Below are 23,221 nucleotides of genomic sequence, written 5' to 3'. Positions count from 1 at the left end.
GTCAGACTGGAGGGCAGAGCATATCGCTCCCACAGTATAAAATAAAGGGCATGCAGTTGCCGAGAGTAACAGACACCAGGAAACACACTGAACAGTGAAGAGAATGGACAGTTGCTACATGTTTGATACTGGTCTTTTTGTATAACCAGCAAGTGTGGCAGTATGTGGACATTGCTACTATCTGTTTCCAATGAGCAAGCGAAAATAAAGGGTGAGGCTTGCAAAGGACGGCATACCCTGTGAGGTCAGATCCCTTTTACAGGTGCCCCTTTAATGGGTGCGAGTACAAGCACGCACCCACCCATCCTGCCACCCCCATCTCACAAAACGCAGTCATAAGTTTTATATAAAAAAAAGCTACTAGCATTACTAATGTGGGTCACATGTGTCAGATGCATTATTGTGCGGCATTATGTGTATTATGGGCATTACTAATGTGGGGCATATGTGTCAGGTGCATTACTGTTGGCATTATGTGTATTATGGGCATTACTAATGTGGGGCATATGTGTAAGGTGCATTACTGTGTGGAATTATGTGTATTATGGGCATTACTAATGTGGGGCATATGTGTCGGGTGCATTACTGTGTGGCATTATGTGTATTATGGGCATTACTAATGTGGGGCATATGTGTCAGATGCATTATTGTGTGGCATTATGTGTATTATGGGCATTACTAATGTGGGGCATATGTGTAAGGTGCATTACTGTGTGGAATTATGTGTATTATGGTCATTACTAATGTGGGGCATATGTGTAAGGTGCATTACTGTGTGGAATTATGTGTATTATGGGCATTACTAAGTGGGGCATATGTGTAAGGTGCATTACTATGTGGAATTATGTGTATTATGGGCATTACTAATATGGGGCATATGTGTAAGGTTCATTACTGTGTGGCATTATGTGTGTTATGGGCATTACTGTGTGGCATTATGTGTGTTATGGGCATTACTGTGTGGCATTATGCAGGCTTGCACTGGCCCCCAGGGTAACCACCCGGTGGGCCCCACTGCCTGAGTGTTGCTTGGTCAGATGCAGAACTAGTGGCGGTGCTAGGGGGCACCAGACAAAATTTTGCCTAGGGCATCAAAATGGCTAGGGTTGGCTCTGTGTATAGGCAGAAGTTAGTAGTACAATTATATGCAGAGTTTACAGCATGCTGTAGCAGGATACAATTAAGGTGAATAAGTAAGATTAGAAATTCTATACCTATTTCTGTGGTTCAGCCACCTAGTTATTAGAGTGCAGTACTGGCTTTCTGCATACACCTGGTCTGCAGTGCTGTCACACAGGAGCTGTACTGGCACATCCTCTGTAGAGCACCGTATACATGAGTGATTCACTGTGATAGGTGCTGCCGCCCTGCAGCTATCCTAGTCTAGAGAAGTCACTCTGAATTAATGTTATCCTCCGAGCTAGGATCATTTAAACCTTCTTTCTCCTTAAAGTTCCCGTCTTCAGTAAGTACACGGATAAGCGAAACATACAGCAGCTTCGGGGAGATCACCGCACCTCTCTCTACACTGAAATCAGTCCCAAGATATACCCTGCATAGAACTACAGTATATCTATCATCAATCTCCACCATACCTGTATATAAACCATAACAGTCTATACCTAGCTACCCGCACTGTCACGCTGCTGCGCCTGCTGTCATTTGTTGTACAATAGCTCTGTGTATCTAGATGGCTTATAAGTGATGTTTATCTGGCAGTGATTGTATAGTACACATAGGGGTCTATGTACTAAGTCTTGGATAGATATGGGTGGTATTCAATTCTTTTCACCCCCTTCTACACCCTTTCTGTTTCGGCTGACGGGTGTGGTATAATCATTTCAGCTCGCTACCCCCGGAGTAGCGAAGGCGCCCAACCCTTTACGCAGCTAAACCGGATTACTATGGGCATGATATGTGCGATAACGGGGATCACTTTAGAAAGGAGATTGGGCGTGATATATCATTTGAATACAGCCCATAAAGTGGACAGAGATAAAGGGCGGTATCCAATTAGGTGCAATGCAACATCGGGAGCGTAAAAATGGAATTTTGTGATTTTTCCCGATGTTTCACCGATATTTTATTAGAAGGTATCCAATTAGATCTGTCAAATATTTTTTTTTCATGCGAGAACACAGAGGTTCAGTGAAAGCTGTGTATTCTCGCCACTGCAGCCCTGAAAAGCCGGCGCTTATCGACAATTTTGTTTTGCCTGTCTCAGGCAGGTGAAACAAAATTTCCAATAAGCTGTGGCGACCCCTCCAGTTAGTATCTTGCGCACCCTGCAACAGCAGCAGCAGCAGCCGGGGACTGCAGGGAGGGCGCTCAGCACTCAGCCTCGTGCCTCGTGGCCCACATCTGCCCATCTTCCCCCGCCCTTGGTGACCTGGCCAGGAAGGGGTCATGTGGCACGGGACATGTGATTGGGGTGGGGGGGTTGTGGACACGGAAATGGAGGAGCAAGCCGGAGAACGGGAGCAACCCGGGAAGTCGATGGCTGGAGCAGGTCATGCACCAATGCAGGTAACAGAATTCTATTAGGATAACTCCAGGCGATATCATTAATGTACTGCGGGTAGTGGATGTCCCCCAAAGTATCAACCAACCAGCCCTTAATTGTCATTTTTCAAACACTTGCCTGTAACATGGCAGTTAGGAGCTGATTGGCTGGTACTTTGGGGGTCATTCCGAGTTGATCGCTAGCTGCTGTTGTTCACTGCGTAGCGATCAGTGAAAAAGATGGCTAATCTGCGCATGCATATGCACCGCAATGCTCACGCGCGTATGGGTACAAACTCCTTTGTGGTTTTGCACTGGTTCTAGCGACGATTCCAAACGCACAGCCGATCGCAAGGAGATTGACATGAAGTGGGCATTTCTGGGTGGCAACTGACCGTTTTTAGGGAGTGTTTGGTAAAACGCAGGCGTGGCAGAAAAAACGCAGGCGTGGCTGGGCGTTCGCTGGGCGGGTGTGTGACGTCAAAAGCCGTCCCTCCGTCGTTAGAATCAACGCACACGAAGAGTAACTACAGGGCTGGTCTTGTTTTGCACGAAAAGATTTTGCCGGCGCTCTGCTGCGCAGGCGTTCTCACTTCTGCAAAGCGAAAATACACTCCCCAGTGGGCGGCGACAATGCGTTTGCACGGCTGCTAAAAACTGCTAGCGAGCGATCAACTCGGAATGACCCCTTTTATTTCCTTCCACTTTATCTCTCTTTTGTGCCTTAATGATAACTGAAGTGGAAATACATTATGAAACATTATCCATAGTTTAATTTGCTATAGGGAAGCCATTGCATATATTTATGTGTCTGATAACTTTGATACTGTACTATAAATGACAAATTGGACTGTGCATTGAACTTACTACATTTGTTAATATTTCATTATTTTCCCTACCATTTGAGTCCTGCTGCCTGCCAGCTGCCTCATTGAACAAGTACCGTATACTGGACCTCATTCAGGTTGGATCGCAAATCGCGATCCAACTGCAATAATTACAATGATGATGCGGGTGCATGTGCAGGGTGGAGACGGAGCGGTGGCGTTATCGGGGCGGCACGCAGCTGCTCCGATCAAAAAGCTGCACCGGCAAGAGGCTTCCCTTATTTCTGCGACCGTGCACTAATTGCAGTGCGGGTTGCAGATGGGGGGTGGCGGTTAGCATGATGGGCGCCCCCAGCATGCTGGGCTAAAGGACTGCAAAAAGCTTAAAGCTGAATTTGCAATCCTTACTGAATAGGGTCCACTGTACAATATGTGATTTAGTGTATAGTTTTCACAATGCTCATAGCAGCGCTACCAAATTACAGTCCTTCTCCTATTGCTATAGGACAGAGGGGTCTATTTACTAAGCCTTGCATGGAGATAAAGTGGCTGGAGATAAAGTCACAGCCACTCAGCTCCTAACTGCCACGTTACAGGCTGTGTTTGAAAAATGACAGTTAGGAGCTGGTTGGCTGGTGCTTCATTTCCATCCACTTTATCTCCTCCTGATGCTTAGTAAATAGACCTCTAATCCTGCCTTTCTCTCCTGTGTTGTCAGAGGGTGTTCTGGTAATGGACTGTTACTCACCATATTGGAGCGGGATGTAGTCAGGTGACTGGCGGTTGGGGTCCCGGCAGTCAGCATACCAACACTGGGATCCTGGCAGGGGACCCAGGGATATTCCCACTCATGGGTGTCCACAACACCCTGAGAGTTGGAATAGAACGTGCAAGGTGCTTTGTTGCGTTCGCCCCCCCTGCCGGCATCCTGGAGGCCGGGATCCCAGTGTCGGTATGCCGACCGCAGGGATCCCGACCACCGGTCACCCGACCCCAACCCATCGGAGCATGTTTGCATGTAAATTGCTAAAAAATAAAATATAATAAGAAGGTTTATTAATGTGCTTTTCACAGTGTGGTATCTGTAGCTGCAATTAGCGAATATCGGAATTGTGGCGACTACTGTAATTCTCATTGTGTCAACTTTTTCCCACCTTTCATGCCATCAGAGAAGACACTGGAAGCTACAGCCCACACCTTCCATGTGACAGAGGCTGTCTAGTAAAAGGGCGGGAAAATGTTGGGGACTCCAACTACTGTGGAGATACACATCCCAGCATGCTCTTCCACAGTTTTGCCATTAGGGCATGTTAAATCTGTGGGAGGGAACGTTGGGATGTGTAGTTCCACATCAGCTGGCGTGCCACACGCTACCCCTGTTCTAGTATACTGTATGCTTTTGGATTTGTGTTATGATAGCTAAGTAGTCTCAAAGCATTGCAGCTCACATTAGATCCCAAATGAAGTGTTAATATTTAGATGTAAGGCGGGAGAGAATTAGGTCAGCTCATTTGTTCTGTATTCTAGTAAATTCTTAGGGCAGTAGAATGCTACTGATGTGCTGCGTGAATACAGCCTACTGCCGGGACTGTTAATCACATTTAATGGTCTTTATCTGCAGAAATAAGATTTATGTTTGTTCATATTCTGCATCTATAATACTATAGGCCTAAAATTCTAAGACCTGTGATTCCTTGTCTTATGGTTTAGCTGGCAGAGGTCCGTGGCGTGCCAAGGGGATTGTATGATGGACCCGTTCATGATTTCGCACTAGCTGCTAGAACCACAGCCCCCGCTACCACCGGAAGGATAACGGCCTGTCCGGGAAAAGTCCAGTTGGGGCCAGGTCGAAACCTGCATCGATCTGGGTTCAGTTTGTCAGGTAAGATATTTTAATATGTGAAAAGTAAACACAACACTTCTGTGACTATAATTCATTAGAGGCCATGGCAAGGGCACTTAGGGGGAGGTTTATCAACACTTGGCGAGAGATACATTTTAGACAGATACAGTACCAGCCAATCAGCTTCTAAATGTCATTTTACAGGTTGTATTTAAAAAATGACAGGAGCCAACTGGTTGGTGCTTTATCTAGCTCCACTTTAACCACTTGCCTCGCGTGATTGCATAGTTTGACCATATCAGGCTGTGCGTTATCTGACATGGCCACAAATGATGTGACCAGTCAGAAGTACAGAGTGGCCGGCTGCCAGAATATATTCTAGCAGCCGTCAATCACAGAGGGAACCCCTGGTCCACCTGCATCCCTGCACCCTCCCAGAGTGTCTCCCATGCAGCCGGTCATTGCAGATTGGTCAGCACAGCAGGACCTGACAGCTGCACAGAGGAGCAGTCACCTGCAATTCTAATTTAACCCCCCCCCCTCAGCCCCCAAGTGTGTTTTATGTATATATATATATATATATATATATATATATATATATATTTATATAGTTATTATTATTATTATTATTATTATTATTATTTTTTTTAATTATTTTTTTATAAAATAATTTTGGATACGTTTTAAATATACAGTATGTTCTTCTAATTTAATCATAATAAAACCCCCAGACAATTTGGAAATAAGATTTGGCCGTCAACTTTTTAGTAACTCTCACCCATGTTTTTTAAATTCCTTCTCTCTGACAATTCCCTGCTTCCCGGTTCTGACATGATCGCGTAATTTGAGATTTATCGCAACTGCGCATGCGTTAAAGTGACCTTCCATCACATTAACTGTACGTCTTTGGACACAGCTGCTAATGTTTGCAGGAGGCGCCTGAAGAAAAAAGACGCCACCTGCCAGCATCTCAGATCCGAGTGCTGCGTCCGAAGACACAGCATCGAATCACTAGTCGCAATGTCTGCTGCATCAGTCATCTGAGTAACCCTAAGCTTACTCAGAATGGCCACCTCCCCCCCGCTTCGAGGCTAGTAAATCTGCATCGGAGGACGCAGACACTGGCATCACCACTCCCAGAAAATGTGGCTGACCCTCCCTCGTTTTCTGGAAACAAAGGCAGCGCCGCCCCCACCCCCCAGGTGGACGTAGCATGTCAGTCATTCTGCGGCTTGGGGGCACTGTGTGCGATCTCGCAGGACTTGTTCTGCACTTAGAATCCGCCCCTGTGTCTCCATCATAAGCGTATGGTAAGTATTTCACTCTGCCACAGCATGCATTGTCTTAATGTTACAAATGTTAGTAGATTGCATGACAGTAAAACCAGTGGGTAGGAGGCCTTATGGCTGAAAGGAAACATTTATTATTACGTGTCTGTCTGTCTGTGTGTCCCATACAGTATATACTGTATGTGCATGTGTGTCTGTCTGTGTGTCCCATATATACTGTATGTGCATGTGTGTCTGTGTGTCCCATATATACTGTATGTGCATGTCTGTCAGTGTGTCCCATATATACTGTATGTGCATGTGTGTCTGTCTGTATCCAACATGTGTGTCTGTCTGCCTGCCTGTGTGTCCCAGGCAGTGGCGTAACTAGAAATTTTTCTCCCCCAAGCCAAAAAATTCTTTGGCGCCCCCCCCCCCCCCCCCCCCCCGCCCCCACCCGCCGCATAATTGGGAGCAAGAAAGGGATAAATATGCGCGCGCCTTCGGCGCGCGCTGCAAAAAAGGGGCGTGGTTTTGTTGGAATGGGCGTGGTTTCTCATAAAGGGGCGTGGTATTGCAGGAAAAGACTACCTTATACCCCAGTTTTGCAACCTGCACGCCCAGACGTTAGCCACCACAGGAAAGAAAAATAATCCTGATTCATGCCCCTTACATTATTTGTCATTTTTCCTCCTTATAGTAATGCCCAGTATACATTATGCCACATACTGCAATGGCCCTTAGACATTATTCCACACACAATAATGCACATGACACATTATGCCACACACCATAATGCCCCCGACACATTATGCCACACACCGTAATGCCTGTGACACATTATGCCACACACCGTAATGCCTGTGACACATTATGCCACACACCGTAATGCCCCCGACACATTATGACAGGAATCGCAATGCCCGTTATACATTATGCTATACACTGCAATGCCCCTGATACATTATAGCACATACAATGCCTGTGACACATTATGACACACACCGCAATGACCTTGAGACATTATACCACAATGCCCGTGATATAGTATACCATACACCGTAATGCCTGTGACACATACCGCAATGCCCTGCCCGTTATACCCTATGCCACACACCGCAATGCCCGTTATGTATTATGCCACACTGCAATGACCCTGAGACATTATACCACATACCACAATGCCCGTGATATAGTATACCACACACCGTAATGCCTGACACATTATGACACACACCGCAATGTCCGTGATACATTATGCCACACACTGCAATGACCCTGAGACATTATACCACATATCACAATGCCCGCGATATAGTATACCATACACCGTAATGCCTGTGACACATTATGACACACACCGCAATGTCCGTGATACATTATGCCACACACCGTAATGCCCATTACACATTAAGTCCTACAGTAAGGCTTCTAATTACTTTTCAATTACCTTCTCGTTGTCAGGGGTTTCATGCACTGGGTGTCATGCTCGTTGCCAGGTGTTTCATGCACTGGGTGTCATGCTCGTTGTCAGGTGTTTCATGCACTGGGTGTCATGCTCGTTGCTAGGAGGTAGTCCTTGTTGCTAGGGCTGTGCTCCCAGTGCCACATATGACCCCAGTGCCAGATATTCCCCCACGGTGCCAGGTACTCACATGCCCCCGGTGCCAAATATAGCCCCCCCCATGTGCCAGGTACACATATACCCCCCCCCCAGTGCCACATATGCCCCCAGTGCCAGATATTCCCCCCCAGTGCCACATATGCCCCCAGTGCCAGATATTCCCCCCGTGCCAGATATGCCGCCAGTGCCATATATTCCCCCCCGGTGCCACATATGCCCCCAGTGCCAGATATTCCCCCAGTGCCAGATATCCCCCCTAGTGCCAGACATCCCCCCCCCAGTGCCAGACATCCCCCCCAGTGCCATATATGCCCCAGTGCCAGACATCCCCCCCCAGTGCCAGATATCCCCCCCAGTGCCAGACATCCCCCCCCAGTGCCATATATGCCCCAGTGCCAGACATCCCCCCCCCAGTGCCATATATGCCCCAGTGCCAAACACCCCCCCCCCCCCCAGTGCCAGATAACCCCCCCAGTGCCAGACATCCCCTCCCCCCCGGTGCCAGATATCCCCCCCCCCCAGTGCCATATATGCCCCAGTGCCAGATATCCCCCCTAGTGCCAGACATCTCCCCCCCAGTGCCATATATGCCCCAGTGCCAGACATCCCCCCCCCAGTGCCAGATATCCCCCCCAGTGCCAGACATCCCCCCCCCCAGTGCCATATATGCCCCAGTGCCAGACATCCCCCCCCCCAGTGCCAGATATCCCCCCCAGTGCCAGACATCCCCCCCCCAGTGCCATATATGCCCCAGTGCCAGATATCCCCCCTAGTGCCAGACATCTCCCCCCCAGTGCCATATATGCCCCAGTGCCAGACATCCCCCCCCCAGTGCCAGATATTCCTCCCAGTGCCGCCGTCGCCGCCGCCGCTTATTGGAGGGACACGGAGGGCACAGATCGCCTCTCCTGTGTCCCTCCTGCTGCATCATCTCCGGCGGCCGCGGGTCTAATAGGGGGAAGTGCCGTCCGTGAGCCAATTAGAGCTCACGGACGGCACTTCCCCCTATTAGACCCGCGGCCGCCGGAGATGATGCAGGAGGGACACAGGAGAGGCACACGCTGTGCCGTCCGTGTCCCTCCAACAAGCGGCGGCGGGAAGGAGAAAGCAGTCTGACATGCGGGCGCTCGTCCGCATGTCAGTCTGCTGTAATCAGTGGCGCCCCCGCAGCCCCTCGCCCCCAAGCCACCGCGAGGACTGCGGGGGCAGTAGTTACGCCACTGGTCCCAGGAGTGTATGTGTGTGTATCTGTGTATTTCATGTGTATTTGTGACTTTCTGTGTGTCCTGTGTGTGTATCTTCATGTATGTATGTGTGTTTGCCTGTGTGTCTCATACAGTATGTGTGTCCTGTGTGTCCCATGTGGGTTTGTGTGTGTTTCAGTGTATTTTCCCATGTGTCTGTCTGGATAGCATGTTAAACATTAGGACAGGCCAACCATGAAACTAAGGGACAATTGTATTACCGTCTTAGTTTTGGTTTTTGGTTGAATTAAATCCCAGTTACTTGATACTTCCTGATACCTTTAAGTATTTGCAATATACAATAAAATAATTAAACAAAAATAACAATCACATACTTGCAGGTTGCAACGGATCGTGTTTCTTAATTAAATTGGGGTGAAATACTACCTGCACTCAATCCCAATTTTCCTGGAACAGTCCCAGGGTCTAGCTAGGAATGGGCATGACATGGCATGGTACAATTTCAGAGTAAAACTGTGAATTTTTACCATGATTGTTGTTTCCATTGTCAGCCACTAATAATAAACTTGATTTTCATACTCAGACTTAACGTTTAAATCAATGTAGCCCTTAGTTGTTCCATGGTATAATGCATGGCAATTATTCTATCATAGACATCAGTCACAATAATACATATCTGCTGGTGTGTTTATTTGCAGGATCCCAAACAGATGATCATATTCCGAGACGCACTACTCAAAAAATTGTAGAACCCCCTGGTGGCCGTTCTAATATTACATCACTTTCATAGTACAGGACAAAGGTACTGTATTCTTTTCAGAGTTGTGTAACAGCCGAGAGGAAATCACAGGAGTCTGCATGATGATTTTGTGAAGCAAATACATCTTGAAGCAAAGTTCCCCAGTTGACCCTCATCCACATTTGTGTATGGAGTCTACAAGGGGAGTCGATTCACTATATAGCAGGAGATTAAGTACTGTACTATTGTTGAGACTACTGTAGGTATGATAAACTGTAGATATGTTGACGAAACGTTCTATTTTAGAATGCACCTGTCATCTACACACTGCAGAAGAAGCTCTTCTCTGAGAAGACACCATACCGATAAGAATGCAGCCGTTATTAAGTCACCAGGGGGTATATTTACTAAGGTGTGAGTTTTTTTAGAAGTGGAGGTGTTGCCCATAGCAGCCAGTGAGATTCCATACTCTCCAAAATGACCCATTCCATTAGGTACAAAATGCTCTGTTCCTTGACTTCATTGCCAGTGGCAGTTGCAGAGCTGGGGCTGTAGCACAGTCCAAAATTCAAATAGGGGAGCCACACCAACTGCCACCCCAACACTGCCAAACATCACCAGCCAGGACTCAATGGCAGTTGATATGGTTCCACTGTTTGACTGTGCTGCAGCCCCAGCTCTTCAACTGCCACTGGCAAGGAAGTCCAGGAACAGAGCATTTTGTACCTAATGGAATGGGTCATTTTGGAAGGTATGAGATTCCACTTAACATTTATCTATCTGTTTCTAGAAGATAATAACTAGAATCTGAATGGTTGCTATGGGCAACAGCTCCACTTCTAAAAAACACCTTAGTAAATATACCCCTAGGAATGAGTGACATCAGCGAGGCACAATGTCACAGCTTCCTATATATAAGTAGACCGCATTTCACAACCCACAACGTGGCTGCTTCTGCTGTGTGTATGGGACAGGTGCGCTTCAAAGTTATTGCGCTGAATTATTACACTTTAATAATAATAAATATTGCCAAGAAGACCGCGCCATAGTAAGATAACTGGATTCTCAGCATGTTTTAGAAAAGTTACCAATCCGACTGCTACATCCCAAGTAACAGAATGCTAACGTAATATGTAAAGTATATGGTGGTGGTAACTTGTAACCAAAGCTCAATTCTGGAAGAAAGCAAAATATATTCCTTACAGATCTCTCTCTATACATATATAAAACTCTATCATAAGCCATGTAATTAGTGTTATCTAAAGTATAATCTGCATGCATGTACATAACCCAATAACCAGCAGCAACTGTACTGGAGTTAATGTTCCTAAATACACATATATACAAATACTATTGGTTACATTTGCACCCTGCTAACACGTCCTGCAATGTGGATTGGCCAAGTGTTCCTTACAGATGTACTGGTCGGGTGGTCTTCTGTTTGCCGGCGGTCGGGCTCCCGGCGCTCAGTATACCGGCGCCGGGAGCCCGACAGCCGGAATACCGACAATTATTTTCCCTCGTGGGGGTCCACGACCCCCATAGAGGGAGAATAAAATAGTGTGGCGCGCGTAGCGCGCCACCGTGCCCGTAGCGTGGCGAGCGCAGCGAGCCCGCAAGGGGCTCATTTGCGCTCGCCAAGCTGTCGGTAAGCCGGCGGTCGGGCTCCCGGCGCCGGGATGCTGGTCGCCGGGAGCCCGACCGCCGGCCAGCCGTAGTGAACCCGTACTGGTCTAGTAGTAGCATTGAAGAAAAAGGGCCGATTCTGAGTCACAAACATAAGGACTGTACTTATGGGCAGCCGTGTGCGGTGCCGTCTTTTCATATGGGCTCAATGGGCAGTTGTCCAAGGAGTATACGGGCCCTAGGCTGATAGCTGAGGGTCCCCTTTTTGCAGGGGTACCAGATTTTTTAAAATTGCCACAGGGGAATCGGATTTCCAAAGCAGTGGTCTCCATTCAAGCCTGTTAATTGCTCTTCCCAGCTTCCGGTCCTACATGCTGAGTGGAAGATAGAACATCCCCTGCTGCCCGCGGGACATCAAAGCTGCCGCTGATAGCACCCCCCACCCGTACTGCTGGAGGATGGGTAGGGGCCCCAGTGCATTGCTTTGCCTAGGGGCCTACATGGCTATCAAGATGGCTCTGGCCGTGCGACCAGATCTACTGCCATATGCTAATGCCAGAGTCCATTCAACTAATGCGGGGGATTGTGCGTGTACGCAGTATGCAAAAACCCGGCGCTTGCGTCCATGAACAAAGATCTGTGTGACTCAGAATCGGTCCCAAGTGTGTACCATAAAGGTACATAGCAATACCAACACATACAATACATGGCTGCCGATTGTCAGTGTAAAAGATATACCAGTAAAAAGCACATCCCACTAGCAGTACTAACCTCAGCACTGTGATGGGAACCGTACTGGTCATCGGTAGAATAGAAAGAAAAGTGGGCAAGTAAATGTATGTAGAACAACTAACACATGCAGGGGCTGATTCTGAGTTGGCTGCTGCTGGTTCTGCACTGACGCCCACTGGCTGAGTCGCAGTTTTGATAATATGCATAATCTAGTTTCAGCCGTCCCCTAGTGCAGTACCGAGCATGGGAGAGTGCCAGCACTGAGACACCCACAATCGTGCCCCTGTATGCAGCAGAAGCACCGGTGCTTCCAGACAGGTCCCCATTGGTGCACCAACGCCTATGGCAGACACAGTGGGATAAATGTAATAGCCTACAAGAAGTAGGAAGTGTGGGATATTTAAACCGGCAATCATTTACACTACAACTCCAACCTGGTTATGCCATGTAAATGATTGCTGCTTTAAAAATCCTTCCAGACTCGCACGAAATCCCGCACTTCCTGCTTCTCAAAGACTATTACATTGATCCCAGTGTCTCTGTCTGAATAGGGGTTATGCATCAGAGAATGCAGCTCGCTTCCAGCGACAAGCCTGCGACTCTCCCATGACAAGCCCAGGAGATGGCCTTTTTATACGCTCCCCTCAGGCCACCGCCCAGCTACACCCATTGCTTTGTTCTCTATCACCGATGCCAGCGCCTCCATACAACATCGCCTTTGTGCGTACAGCTAGGGGTAATTCATGCAAGCGCAGTAGAAACTAATGCCAAATATCGGCATTGCGTTCAGTTAGCGACCACCTCTGAATGTGGCCCACAGTATACATAGCTTCCAAGGGGTAAATTTACTAAGATAGGAGTTCTATTTAAGATGGGATGTTTCCCATAGCAACCAATCAGATTCCAGGAATTATCTTCTAGCAGGTGCTAGATAAATGAAAAGTAGAATCTGATTGGTTGCTATGGGCAACATCCCATCATAAACAGAGCTCCCATAATAGTAACTGGCAGTTAGTATAAAATAAAGTAAAACATATATATATATATAAGTAAGAAGGACATCCCACTGGCAGTACTAACCTCAGCAATGTAATGAGAACCACACTGCTCCGAGGTACTGTAGAACAACCATCACATACGGTGTACACGGCTGCCGATTGCCAATACATTTTCTGGCAGTCAGTATATAATAACATAAACAATATCGATAGCACTAAAAAAGGAATCTTCAACTGGCATTACTAAATTCTATATTATAAGAAAAACCACAATGGTCTTATAGGCGGCCCCCAAATCATCATCATCATCATCATCATCAGACTTTTATAAAATTGTTAATAAATGATATTTTTGAACAAATCGCACATACTGGGAAATGACTGAATGGGTTATAGACCTGCACCAGGTAATTGTGTCCTCCTATGGCCGCCCTGAGTGATCTAGATTCATCTGACTGTACTGGTATAGCCAAAAAAGGGAATCAATACATTAAATATGACATTGTGTCTTTTATAGTATAGTTATATTAACATACTTGATAAGAATCTATGGTTTATTATAATTTTTCTATATAACAGGTAAACAATATTAAGGGGGAAATTTATGAAAGCGTGGAGAGAGATAAAGGGGGAGATGCATCAAACCTTGGGGATAGATAAAGTACCAACCAATCAGCTTCTGTCATTTTACAGGCTGTGTGTGAAAATTATAGAAGCTGATTGGTTGGTAGTTTATCTCTATATACTTTATCTCTCCACAAGGTTTAATACATCTCCCCAAAGTTCCAACCAATCAGATATTAACTGTCATTTTTCAACACAGCCTTTAAAATGACAGAATCTGATTGGTTAGGGCTGAACTTTATCTCTCGGTCACTAGATCGACCCCATATGATCAACATCCACATGATCAGGGTCAGAGGTCAACAGGGTCAGTTGGTCGACATGTAAAAGTTAGGCACCTGAAAAGATCAACAGGTACAAAAGGTCGACACAGTGAAAAGTCTATATGGAAATGGTCGACACAAAAATGGTCAACACAGGTTGTTGTTGTTTTTAAAATGTGGGTGTCCTTTTGTATGTTCGGGCAGGTTACTATTCCCAGTCGTAGTCTACGTGGATGGGAGAGCATGAAGAAGTTGTAAAAAATGAAATAACAAGAAACAAACTCATGCCGACCTAAGGTGTCGACCATTACCATGTCGACCATTTGAACCCGTCGACCTTAAGCACTGTCGATATTTTACATTCGAGCCTTTGACCATGTCGACCATGTCAGCCTGTCGACCTAATGCATGTTGACCATATTTGGTCGACCTATTGTCAACTTATTTACTGTCGGCCTATCATCCAGACACCAAGGAGACAACAACACACCCGTTATAGCACTCCTGGTTCACTGTAAATGATCATTATCATGTAGGAAATACGGTATGGTCCTAATTTTACACGTGGCCATGTTTGTAATTTTTCCTTAAATAGTTAAGGGTAACGTTCTTGATTATTTTGTTATTAGGGTTTGAAACGTTAATATTACAATGGATTTATTAAGACCTCACAGAGCAAGCCATTTTCATACTGACTGATCATTTTCCACAGCACATAGATCTGGATCTCTCCCGCCGTTAGCATTTACTTCCATTTAGCCATGGATATTGTTTATATTATTGTCAAACTATGCATGCTATGTATTATTATTACTGCTTTTGTTATTTGTTATGAATAAAGTTTGTTGAACACTCACTATATCTGGCTTTCATTATCCTTTGTGAAAAACTGCATTGCTTCGCTTAGCAACCTGTCGCTCTCACCGACCGCTGGGGAACTACAAGTTCTAGTTTACCCTGCTAATATCGCTGGAAAAATGATCATGAAACTGGAACTTTAAATAAGATACTCTTCTTTGTAAACATCTAGTGAATGTACCTAAGCTTTATAGTCTATAGGGGGTTATTCCGAGTTGAACGCTAGCTGAATTTGTTCGCTGTACAGCGATGAGGCAAAAAAAGTCACTTCTGCGCATGCGTATGCGGCGCAATGCGCACGCGTGGTGTACAATTACAACGAACAATGTAGTTTTACACAGGGCATAGCAGTGTTTTTCAGTCGCACATGCAGCCGCAGAGTGATTGACAGGAAGAGGGCGTTTCTGGGTGTCAACTGACCGTTTTCAGGGTGTGTTGGTAAAAACGCAGGCGTGCCAGGAAAAATGCAGGCGTGGCTGGGCGAACGCAGGGCGTGTTTGTGACGTCAAATCAGGAATTGAATGCTCTGAAGTGATCGCAAGCGCTGAGTAGTTTTGAAGCTACTGTGAAACTGCACAAAATTATTTTGTAGCCGCTCTGAGATCCTTTCGTTCGCACTTCTGCTAAACTAAAATACACTCCCAGTGGGCGGCGGCATAGCGTTTGCACGGCTGCTAAAAACTGCTAGCGAGCGAACAACTCGGAATGACCACCATATAGTAAGTGGAGCCCTGCAGACGGGATCAGTACGAGATACCGCCGGACGGGATCCCGGCGGTCGGAATACCAACACCGGGATCCCGACCGGAACAATCCCGACAGGGGGGCGAGCGCAACCCACAAAGGAAGAATATGTTGGGATTGTGTCGGTAGGGATCCCAGTGTGGGTATTCCGACTGCCGGGATCCCGTCTGGCGGGATCTTGACCACATCCCCTGCAGACGGTGTGGTTTGGAGGGGCGACAGTAACTAGGTCGACCACTATTGGTCGACAGTAACTAGGTCGACAGGGTCTGTAGGTCGACATGTCAAAAGGTCAACATGAGTCTTTTATGATTTTTTGGTGTCGTTTTCTCCGTACAGTGACCAGGAACCCCAATTAGTGCACCGTGTCCCCTTGCATGGCTCGCGCTTCGGGCAAGGTGCCTCGTTCCACTACCGCTGCCCTCGGCACAGGTTACTATTCCCAATCGTAGTCCGCGTGGATCGTTAAGTATGAAAAAGTTCAAAAAAGGAAAAAACTTAAAAACTCATGTTGACCTAGAACATGTCGACCTAGTTACTGTGGACCAGCAGTGGTCAACCTAGATACTGTCGACCTAGCGACTGTCGACCTAGAGACCGGATTTCATTCTGGACGCCTGTACATGAGTTAATGTGATTGCTGATATTTATATCTCCACCCCCATCTCCCGACTTTTCTCCCTCCTCTTTTTCTCTATATCTCCCTCCCTTTTCTCTCTATCCCGTATCACTGTATTATAATGACCATGTTGAGATGCTGTGGGTAAGCTGGTATTCCGAAATACTTTTTATATGCTTCGTGCATTGAGCATAACATACAGTAGGCACAAATGTTACCAGGGTAGTTACCATCTTGTCATCTAGAATGCTTCCCCACCCTTACAGTTACTTTCCAAAGGGTTCATTCAGCTAACCCGCCATTAGTTTACTGTATGTCATCCAGTATAACCTTTCCCCATAATGCAGAATGTATTCAAATATATGTACACAGCTCAACGACATTATTTCACTTGCCGCATTAAAGTGATCAGACCCTTTTTCTGTAAAGTGGGGTCCACATAGTTGGGTAAGTGGGCTGGCCAAGCTAGCACAGGGTGGTGGTATGTCACTTACCAGCATCATGGCTTGGCACGTCACTCTGTCCTGTCCCCCCCCCCCCCCCCGCCCCTGCTGACTGAGAGCCATTGGTGGGGATGGACGCACGTTGCAGGCACGCTCCCCCACTCCTACTGCACATGCCCATCTCAAGACATGTTTTGGAGAATTATTACATCGTTTCTAACGCGGCCTATTTACTAAGCCTTGGAGAGAGATAAAAAGTACCGGCCAATCAGCTCATAGCTGTCATGTTACAGGCCGTGTTTGAAATATGACAGTTATGAGCTGGTTGACTGGTACTTTGGGGTCTATTCATGAAGCAGTGAAAAGAGTGGAGAAAATGACCAGTGGAGAAGGTGCTCATGGCAACCAATCAGACGGAAGCCTTTATCAAGTACATTCTATAAAATGTAAGGGAGATGCTGATTGGTTGCCACAGGCAACTTCTCCACTGGTCTGTTTATCTACTTTTTTTACTGCTTCATGAATAGACTCCTTTATCTCTCTCCACTTTATCTCCCCCAAAGGCTTAGTAAATAGACCACATAAGTTTTAGAGTCGGTACATTTCTGCCGACTTCAAATCCACCCAACTTAAATGACTCGTCCTGACAGTCCTGATTGATGTAATCAAGTTCCCAGCTGCCAATACACAATATGAGCATTGTTGGAGAGAGGACTGAGGACCTCAGTTTGAGCAGGTTCCAATGTATAGGGTGACATTGTCTAGGTCGGTAGTCAATAGGTCGACTCCATATGGTGGACAGGTACACAAGGTCAACATGGATAAAAGGTCATCCAATGTATAGGTTGACATTGTCTATGTCGGTAGTCAATAGGTCGACTCCATATGGTCGACAGGTACACAAGGTCAACATGGATAAAAGGTCAACAGGTAAAGGGTAGACATTGCTTAAAGTCAACAGATACAATAGGTCGACATGACAATGATCGACACATACATTGTTGACGCAACTTTTGGGGGATTTTCATGTTTTTCCAAGTTTTGCTTGATTTACTGTACATGTGGACTACGATTGGGAATAGAAACCTGTGGAGATCGCAGCGAGCCACCTTGCCGAAGTGTGGCAAGCAAAGCGAGTCCTCGAGGGTACGTTTCCACTAATTGTGCTTAGATATAGTTAAACATCCGAAATGACACATAAAATAGAAAATAAATAAAAAAAATGGTTTAACCTTTTTTTGCGTCTACCTTTTGACCCTGTCGACCATATGGCGTTGACCTAATGACAGTGTAGATCTTCTATACCACACCCGTTAGAGCATCTTCCTGAGCAGGAACAGAACGACCACCTCTTTCCCGCACACGAGCCGTCATGTTCACAAGTCCCCAGTCAGCAAAGTATGAAACGTAGGCAGACTCTCTTTAATGTTATTAATAATTATTTCATTTAACAGCATCAATAAAATGTATAAAAATACAAATCATACCATGCCCGCAACTACTCAGGGACCACCTACTGTACAGAACACACGAATATGGTATATACATTGCAATATACACATACAGTTTCAGTTAATACAATCCAAATGATTGTTATGTACATTCAATACACTGGAATTTCCCTTGGATCCTATTTGCTAATGTATTACATTGCTGTTCTGCTTATTACTACTCTAGGCGTTGTGTGTGTGTGTGTGTGTGTGTGTGTGTGTGTGTGTGTGTGTGTGTGTGTGTGTGTGTGTGTCTGCAGTACTGGCCTTTATGTAATCCTGTGTCCTAGAAACAGGGCAGGCAGCCATTTTATGGAATGCACCAAGATTCAACCTAAGAAATCATTAAGAACTATGATATCAATGAGGCAAAAAAAAAAAAAAAAATGAAGATTCAGTGACACAGACAAAATGGCTGCCTACAGTGATTGTGCCGTGTCTGCCCTTTTCCACAGCAGACTTAAATTTAAACAATGTTATGTTCACCTCATGCAAAAGCTCCCAGAAGCTTACAGAAAGTTATTTTATATGAATTGTAAATTTGTAAGACATCCCTAATAAATTGAGTTACATGGCATAAATACATTGATGTTACTCTGCTTTAATGTCCATGAAAGTATATACTATGGTGGGATTTGATCTGGTCTATTATAGTGGTTGTACGTCCTCTTCCTCCATTCTGCATATATTGACCCCTATATTGACAATTAGAGATGGGTTATTCAGTACTTTTAAGAACGTTGTGATTCAGAAGGAGATGTACTAAGCAGTGGTAAGAGTGGAGAAATGAGACAGTGGAGAAGTTGCCCATGGCAACGAAACAGCTGCTCTGTATAATTTTATAGTATGCAAATTATAAATATTACTTCAATGCTGATTGGTTGTCATGGGCAACTTCTACACTGGCTCACTTCTCCACTATTTTCACTGCTTAGTACATCTCCCCTCAGACTGTTAACCACCCAAAACCATTGATAACCCACAAGCATCTACAACCATCATACGCCATAGCTTATGGCACAATATTTCCCTCTGCAGTTCAAATTTGTGCTGCCGATTCCATTAGAAAGTGGGGATCAGTGTTTGTAAAAGGGAACCCCAACATGCCCTTTAAGCAGTACTAGGCCTTATAAGTTGATACAAGATTCTTTGAACACAATTTCACTTTTGTCTTCTGGTCTTACAGTATATAAAAACAGAATTTGATGGCAGATAAGAACCACCCGGCCCATCTAGTCTGCCCATGTACACTTACTCACTAGGGTAAATTTTTGTTGGGAGCCAATTAACCTATCGGTATATTTTGGGATTGTGAGATGAAACCAGAGCACCCAGAGGAAATCCACGCAAGCGCGGGAAGAATATACAAACTCTACACAGAACCATGGTGGGACTCAAACCCTCAACCTCAGTGCTGTAAGGTAGTAATGCTAACCATTACCCCATCCATACTGTCTTCTCTTGGGCCTAATGTATAGGATGTCTGGTCACATGGTCTACAGTTACCACGTTGACAGCAGAATGTTGACATGTTTCAACATGTCGTCAGGCACCATATTGACATCCTCAGAATGTCAGTATGTCACAATATCGACATCTGAAATGTCACCATTCTCTTAATGCCGACAGTTAGGTTTAGGTGCCGCCAAGAAGGTTAGGGCTGTGGGGGGGAGTTTACAGTTCGGCTGAAATGGGGGGGATGTGACGGGGAATGTTTAGGGTTAGTCTTGGGGGGGATTACGGTTAGGCACTAGGTGGAGGGTTAGAGATAGGGGGAGAATACTCACCAGGACACTGCTCTGGTACTGTTCATCACATAAGCGCCAGGAAGCAGAAGACGACACTGGAGAAGAAGCTGCCATGTTGACATGAAATCATGTCGACATGTCATCCTTATAGACATTCATTACTGTCAATATGGTCACTGTCTACATGCATGTCAATATTTTGACCATGTTGCCATTCTCATGTCGACCTAATGCATGTCAATATAAGTGTCGGCAAAACATACTACACCCAATGTATAGATGTATATGGAAAAACCTGTGTTTTAAGATATATATTCTAAAGTGTAACAAGTTGAATGCGTACATACTATATACAAGCATCTTAAGCATTATTCTGTGGCCAGTTAATACTGGGAATGATGGCACAACATACATCTACTGTAGATAATTCCTACTACCTGCATTATTGCTCTGTGGCACATATGATAGCGGGAATAGTCCAGCTGCCGTGTTTGCAGTCTTCCATGGATGTGAAGTGATAGAAAGAGCTGAAAAGGTTACAATCCCAGGTGTCATATGGTGTCGGCTAGCTAAATTGGTATTTCTCTCCCGCTGCAACATACAAGTCAAAGCTAGGGACTTCATTTAAATTGCCTGACATGTCTGCTGATTGACATTCCCAAGGGAAGGCAGGAAGCCGGATCTGATGAGCAGAGATCTGGCTGCTGAATAGGAAGGTAAAGAATGTCCTCTCCCCTGTTAACAACAATAGCTGTATGGAGGTAACTGCATATTATAGCGAAGGGTCAAAGTATGTAGATAACTGTGCCGCAGGTGCCGGAAAATACAGGAGCGGACTCTACATGAAGAACTGGTGATGAGGTTCAGTAGACACTGTCGTTATGCAGTCCAGAAAAGAGGGTTTTATATACAGAAGAAAAATACGGATAATTGTCAAGCAGAAAACCAATAGGAGAATGAGGTTAAACATTAGAATAAGTGCCATCGCAGACAATGGCCCTCATTCCGAGTTGATCGCTCGCTAGCTACTTTTAGCAGCCGTGCAAACGCATAGTCGCCGCCCACGGGGGAGTGTATTTTAGCTTTGCAGGAGTGCGAACGCCTGTGCAGCCGAGCGGCAGCAAACACATTTTGTGCAGAACAAGACCAGCCCTGTAGTTACTTATCCTGGGGGTAATTCCAAGTTGATCGCAGCAGGAAATTTTTTAGCAGTTGGGCAAAACCATGTGCACTGCAGGTGGGGCAGATATAACATTTGCATAGAGAGTTAGGTTTGGGTGTGGTGAGTTCAATCTGCAATCCAAATTGCAGTGTAAAAATAAAGCAGCCAGTATTTACCCTGCACAGAAACAAAATAACCCACCCAAATCTAACTCTCTCTGCAAATGTTATATCTGCCCCCCCTGCAGTGCACATGGTTTTGCCCAACTGCTAAAAAATTTCCTGCTGCGATCAACTTGGAATTACCCCCCCCTGTGCGATGATTGCTGCGATGAGTGACACAGTAATGACGTCAGATACCCGCCCAGCAAACACCCGGCCACGCCTGCGTTTTTCCAAACACTCCCAGAAAACGGTCAGTTGACACCCAGAAACCCCCACTTCCTGTCAATCTCCTTGCGTCCGCCAGTGCGACTGAAAGCGTTGCTAGAACATGTGCAAAACCACGATGCTCGTTGTACCCGTACGCCGTGTGCGCATTGCGGTGCATACGCATGCGCAGATTTGCCGTTTTTTTTAACTGATCGCTACTCAGTGTACAACGACAGCTAGCAATCAACTCGGAATGGGGACCATTGTTCACTGTCTCTGGAACTGTCCTATAATTCAAGCATTTTGGAAAACGGGCTGCGTTTATATTAATGTAAATTTAAATATCTCCTTTACTGCTACTTTAGCTTGGGCTTTTTGGAACCAATGCGATACCCAGTCCCCTTCTATACACAAGGGTACAAAATTGTTGTTGGCTGGTATAGTTGCAGTCACTAAGAAAACGATATTGTCCCAATGGATACACAAGGACCCTGTGTCCATTGCTCTTATGCTTCCTCGTTTGTCTTACCTTCATCAGATGGACTGGGTGGATTGTTCTTTAGGTGCAGAATCTTGTTCTTCTACATTTTTTGCTATATGGCTGCCGTATATTGTTACCCTACCGTTGTCCACCAGAGATCTTGGGGGTCATTCCGACCCGTTCGCACGCAGCGGTTTTTCGCTGCAGTGTGAACGGGTGCGAAATGCGCATGCGCGGCGGGTGCAGTGCGCAGTGGCGACCGCTAAGAAGATTGACAGGAAGGAGGCATGGATGGGCGGATCTGGACCGTTTGGAGCCGTTTTCGGGGAGTGGTGAGTAAAACGCAGGCGTGTCCAGGACAACGGAGGGCGGAGGTGTGACGTCAAAGCCGGTCCCATCATCGCTGGATCCATCGCACAGGGTAAGTATGTCCAGCCCTAGTCTACTTCTGCTTGATTTTTTTTTCCGCTTAGCAGGGCTGCACAAGCGATCGCAGCCCTGCTAAGCTAAAATACACTCCCCCATAGGCGTGGACTATTGATCACAGCAGCAGCTAAAAGTTGCTGGCTGCGATCAACTCGGAATGACCACCCTTATACGCAAAGAAGTCAGACTCACTACATGGTATAACATGGAACGTCTCTGCCTTTCTAGACAGATCCCTACTGTTATTTGCACTGCGCCTTTTATATTATTATTGCAGTTATTAAGGCTCATTTCTGTGCCGGTAAAGATGTTTCTCTGCTTTTCATTGTATATTACACGTTCTGTCGATGCAGTGGTATTACGTGGTTTATGTACTATTTTGGCTTATAAGCTGTAATGTGTGTGACTTTTCTTAATAAACACATTTGAAAAAAAAGTGCCACCCCTAAATAAAAGAATTGCAGAACAACATGAACCCGTACCCAGTTACTTACATACAACCGATAGTTAGACTCTGAGGGGGATGAAGTCTTATGAATGTGTAGCTGTATAATCACCTCAGATCCTCATCAGTGCTCAAACCTGCCCGCTCGGTGATGTGATGTCATCAGCAACAGGCAGATGTCAT

At 45.9% G+C, this 23,221-nt stretch overlaps 1 protein-coding gene across 2 annotated transcripts in view; it reads left to right on the top strand.

Moving 5' to 3' along the window:
* Positions 1 to 10,712, top strand: part of DPYSL4 (dihydropyrimidinase like 4) — a 56,354-nt gene extending 45,642 nt beyond the window's left edge. For both annotated transcript variants that reach the window (XM_063962180.1, XM_063962179.1), the window contains exons 13-14: positions 5,040 to 5,211; positions 9,968 to 10,712. In XM_063962180.1, coding sequence (XP_063818250.1) covers positions 5,040 to 5,211; positions 9,968 to 10,059 — 264 coding nt within the window. In that variant the 3' untranslated portion in view covers positions 10,060 to 10,712. The remainder of the gene's footprint in view (positions 1 to 5,039; positions 5,212 to 9,967) is intronic.
* The last annotated feature ends 12,509 nt before the right edge of the window (positions 10,713 to 23,221 follow it).

Source organism: Pseudophryne corroboree, chromosome 3 (assembly GCF_028390025.1).
Source record: "Pseudophryne corroboree isolate aPseCor3 chromosome 3, aPseCor3.hap2, whole genome shotgun sequence".
Taxonomy (NCBI): domain Eukaryota; kingdom Metazoa; phylum Chordata; class Amphibia; order Anura; family Myobatrachidae; genus Pseudophryne; species Pseudophryne corroboree.
Note: the sequence above shows the minus strand (reverse complement) of the source record. Positions and strands in the feature narration are given on the sequence as shown.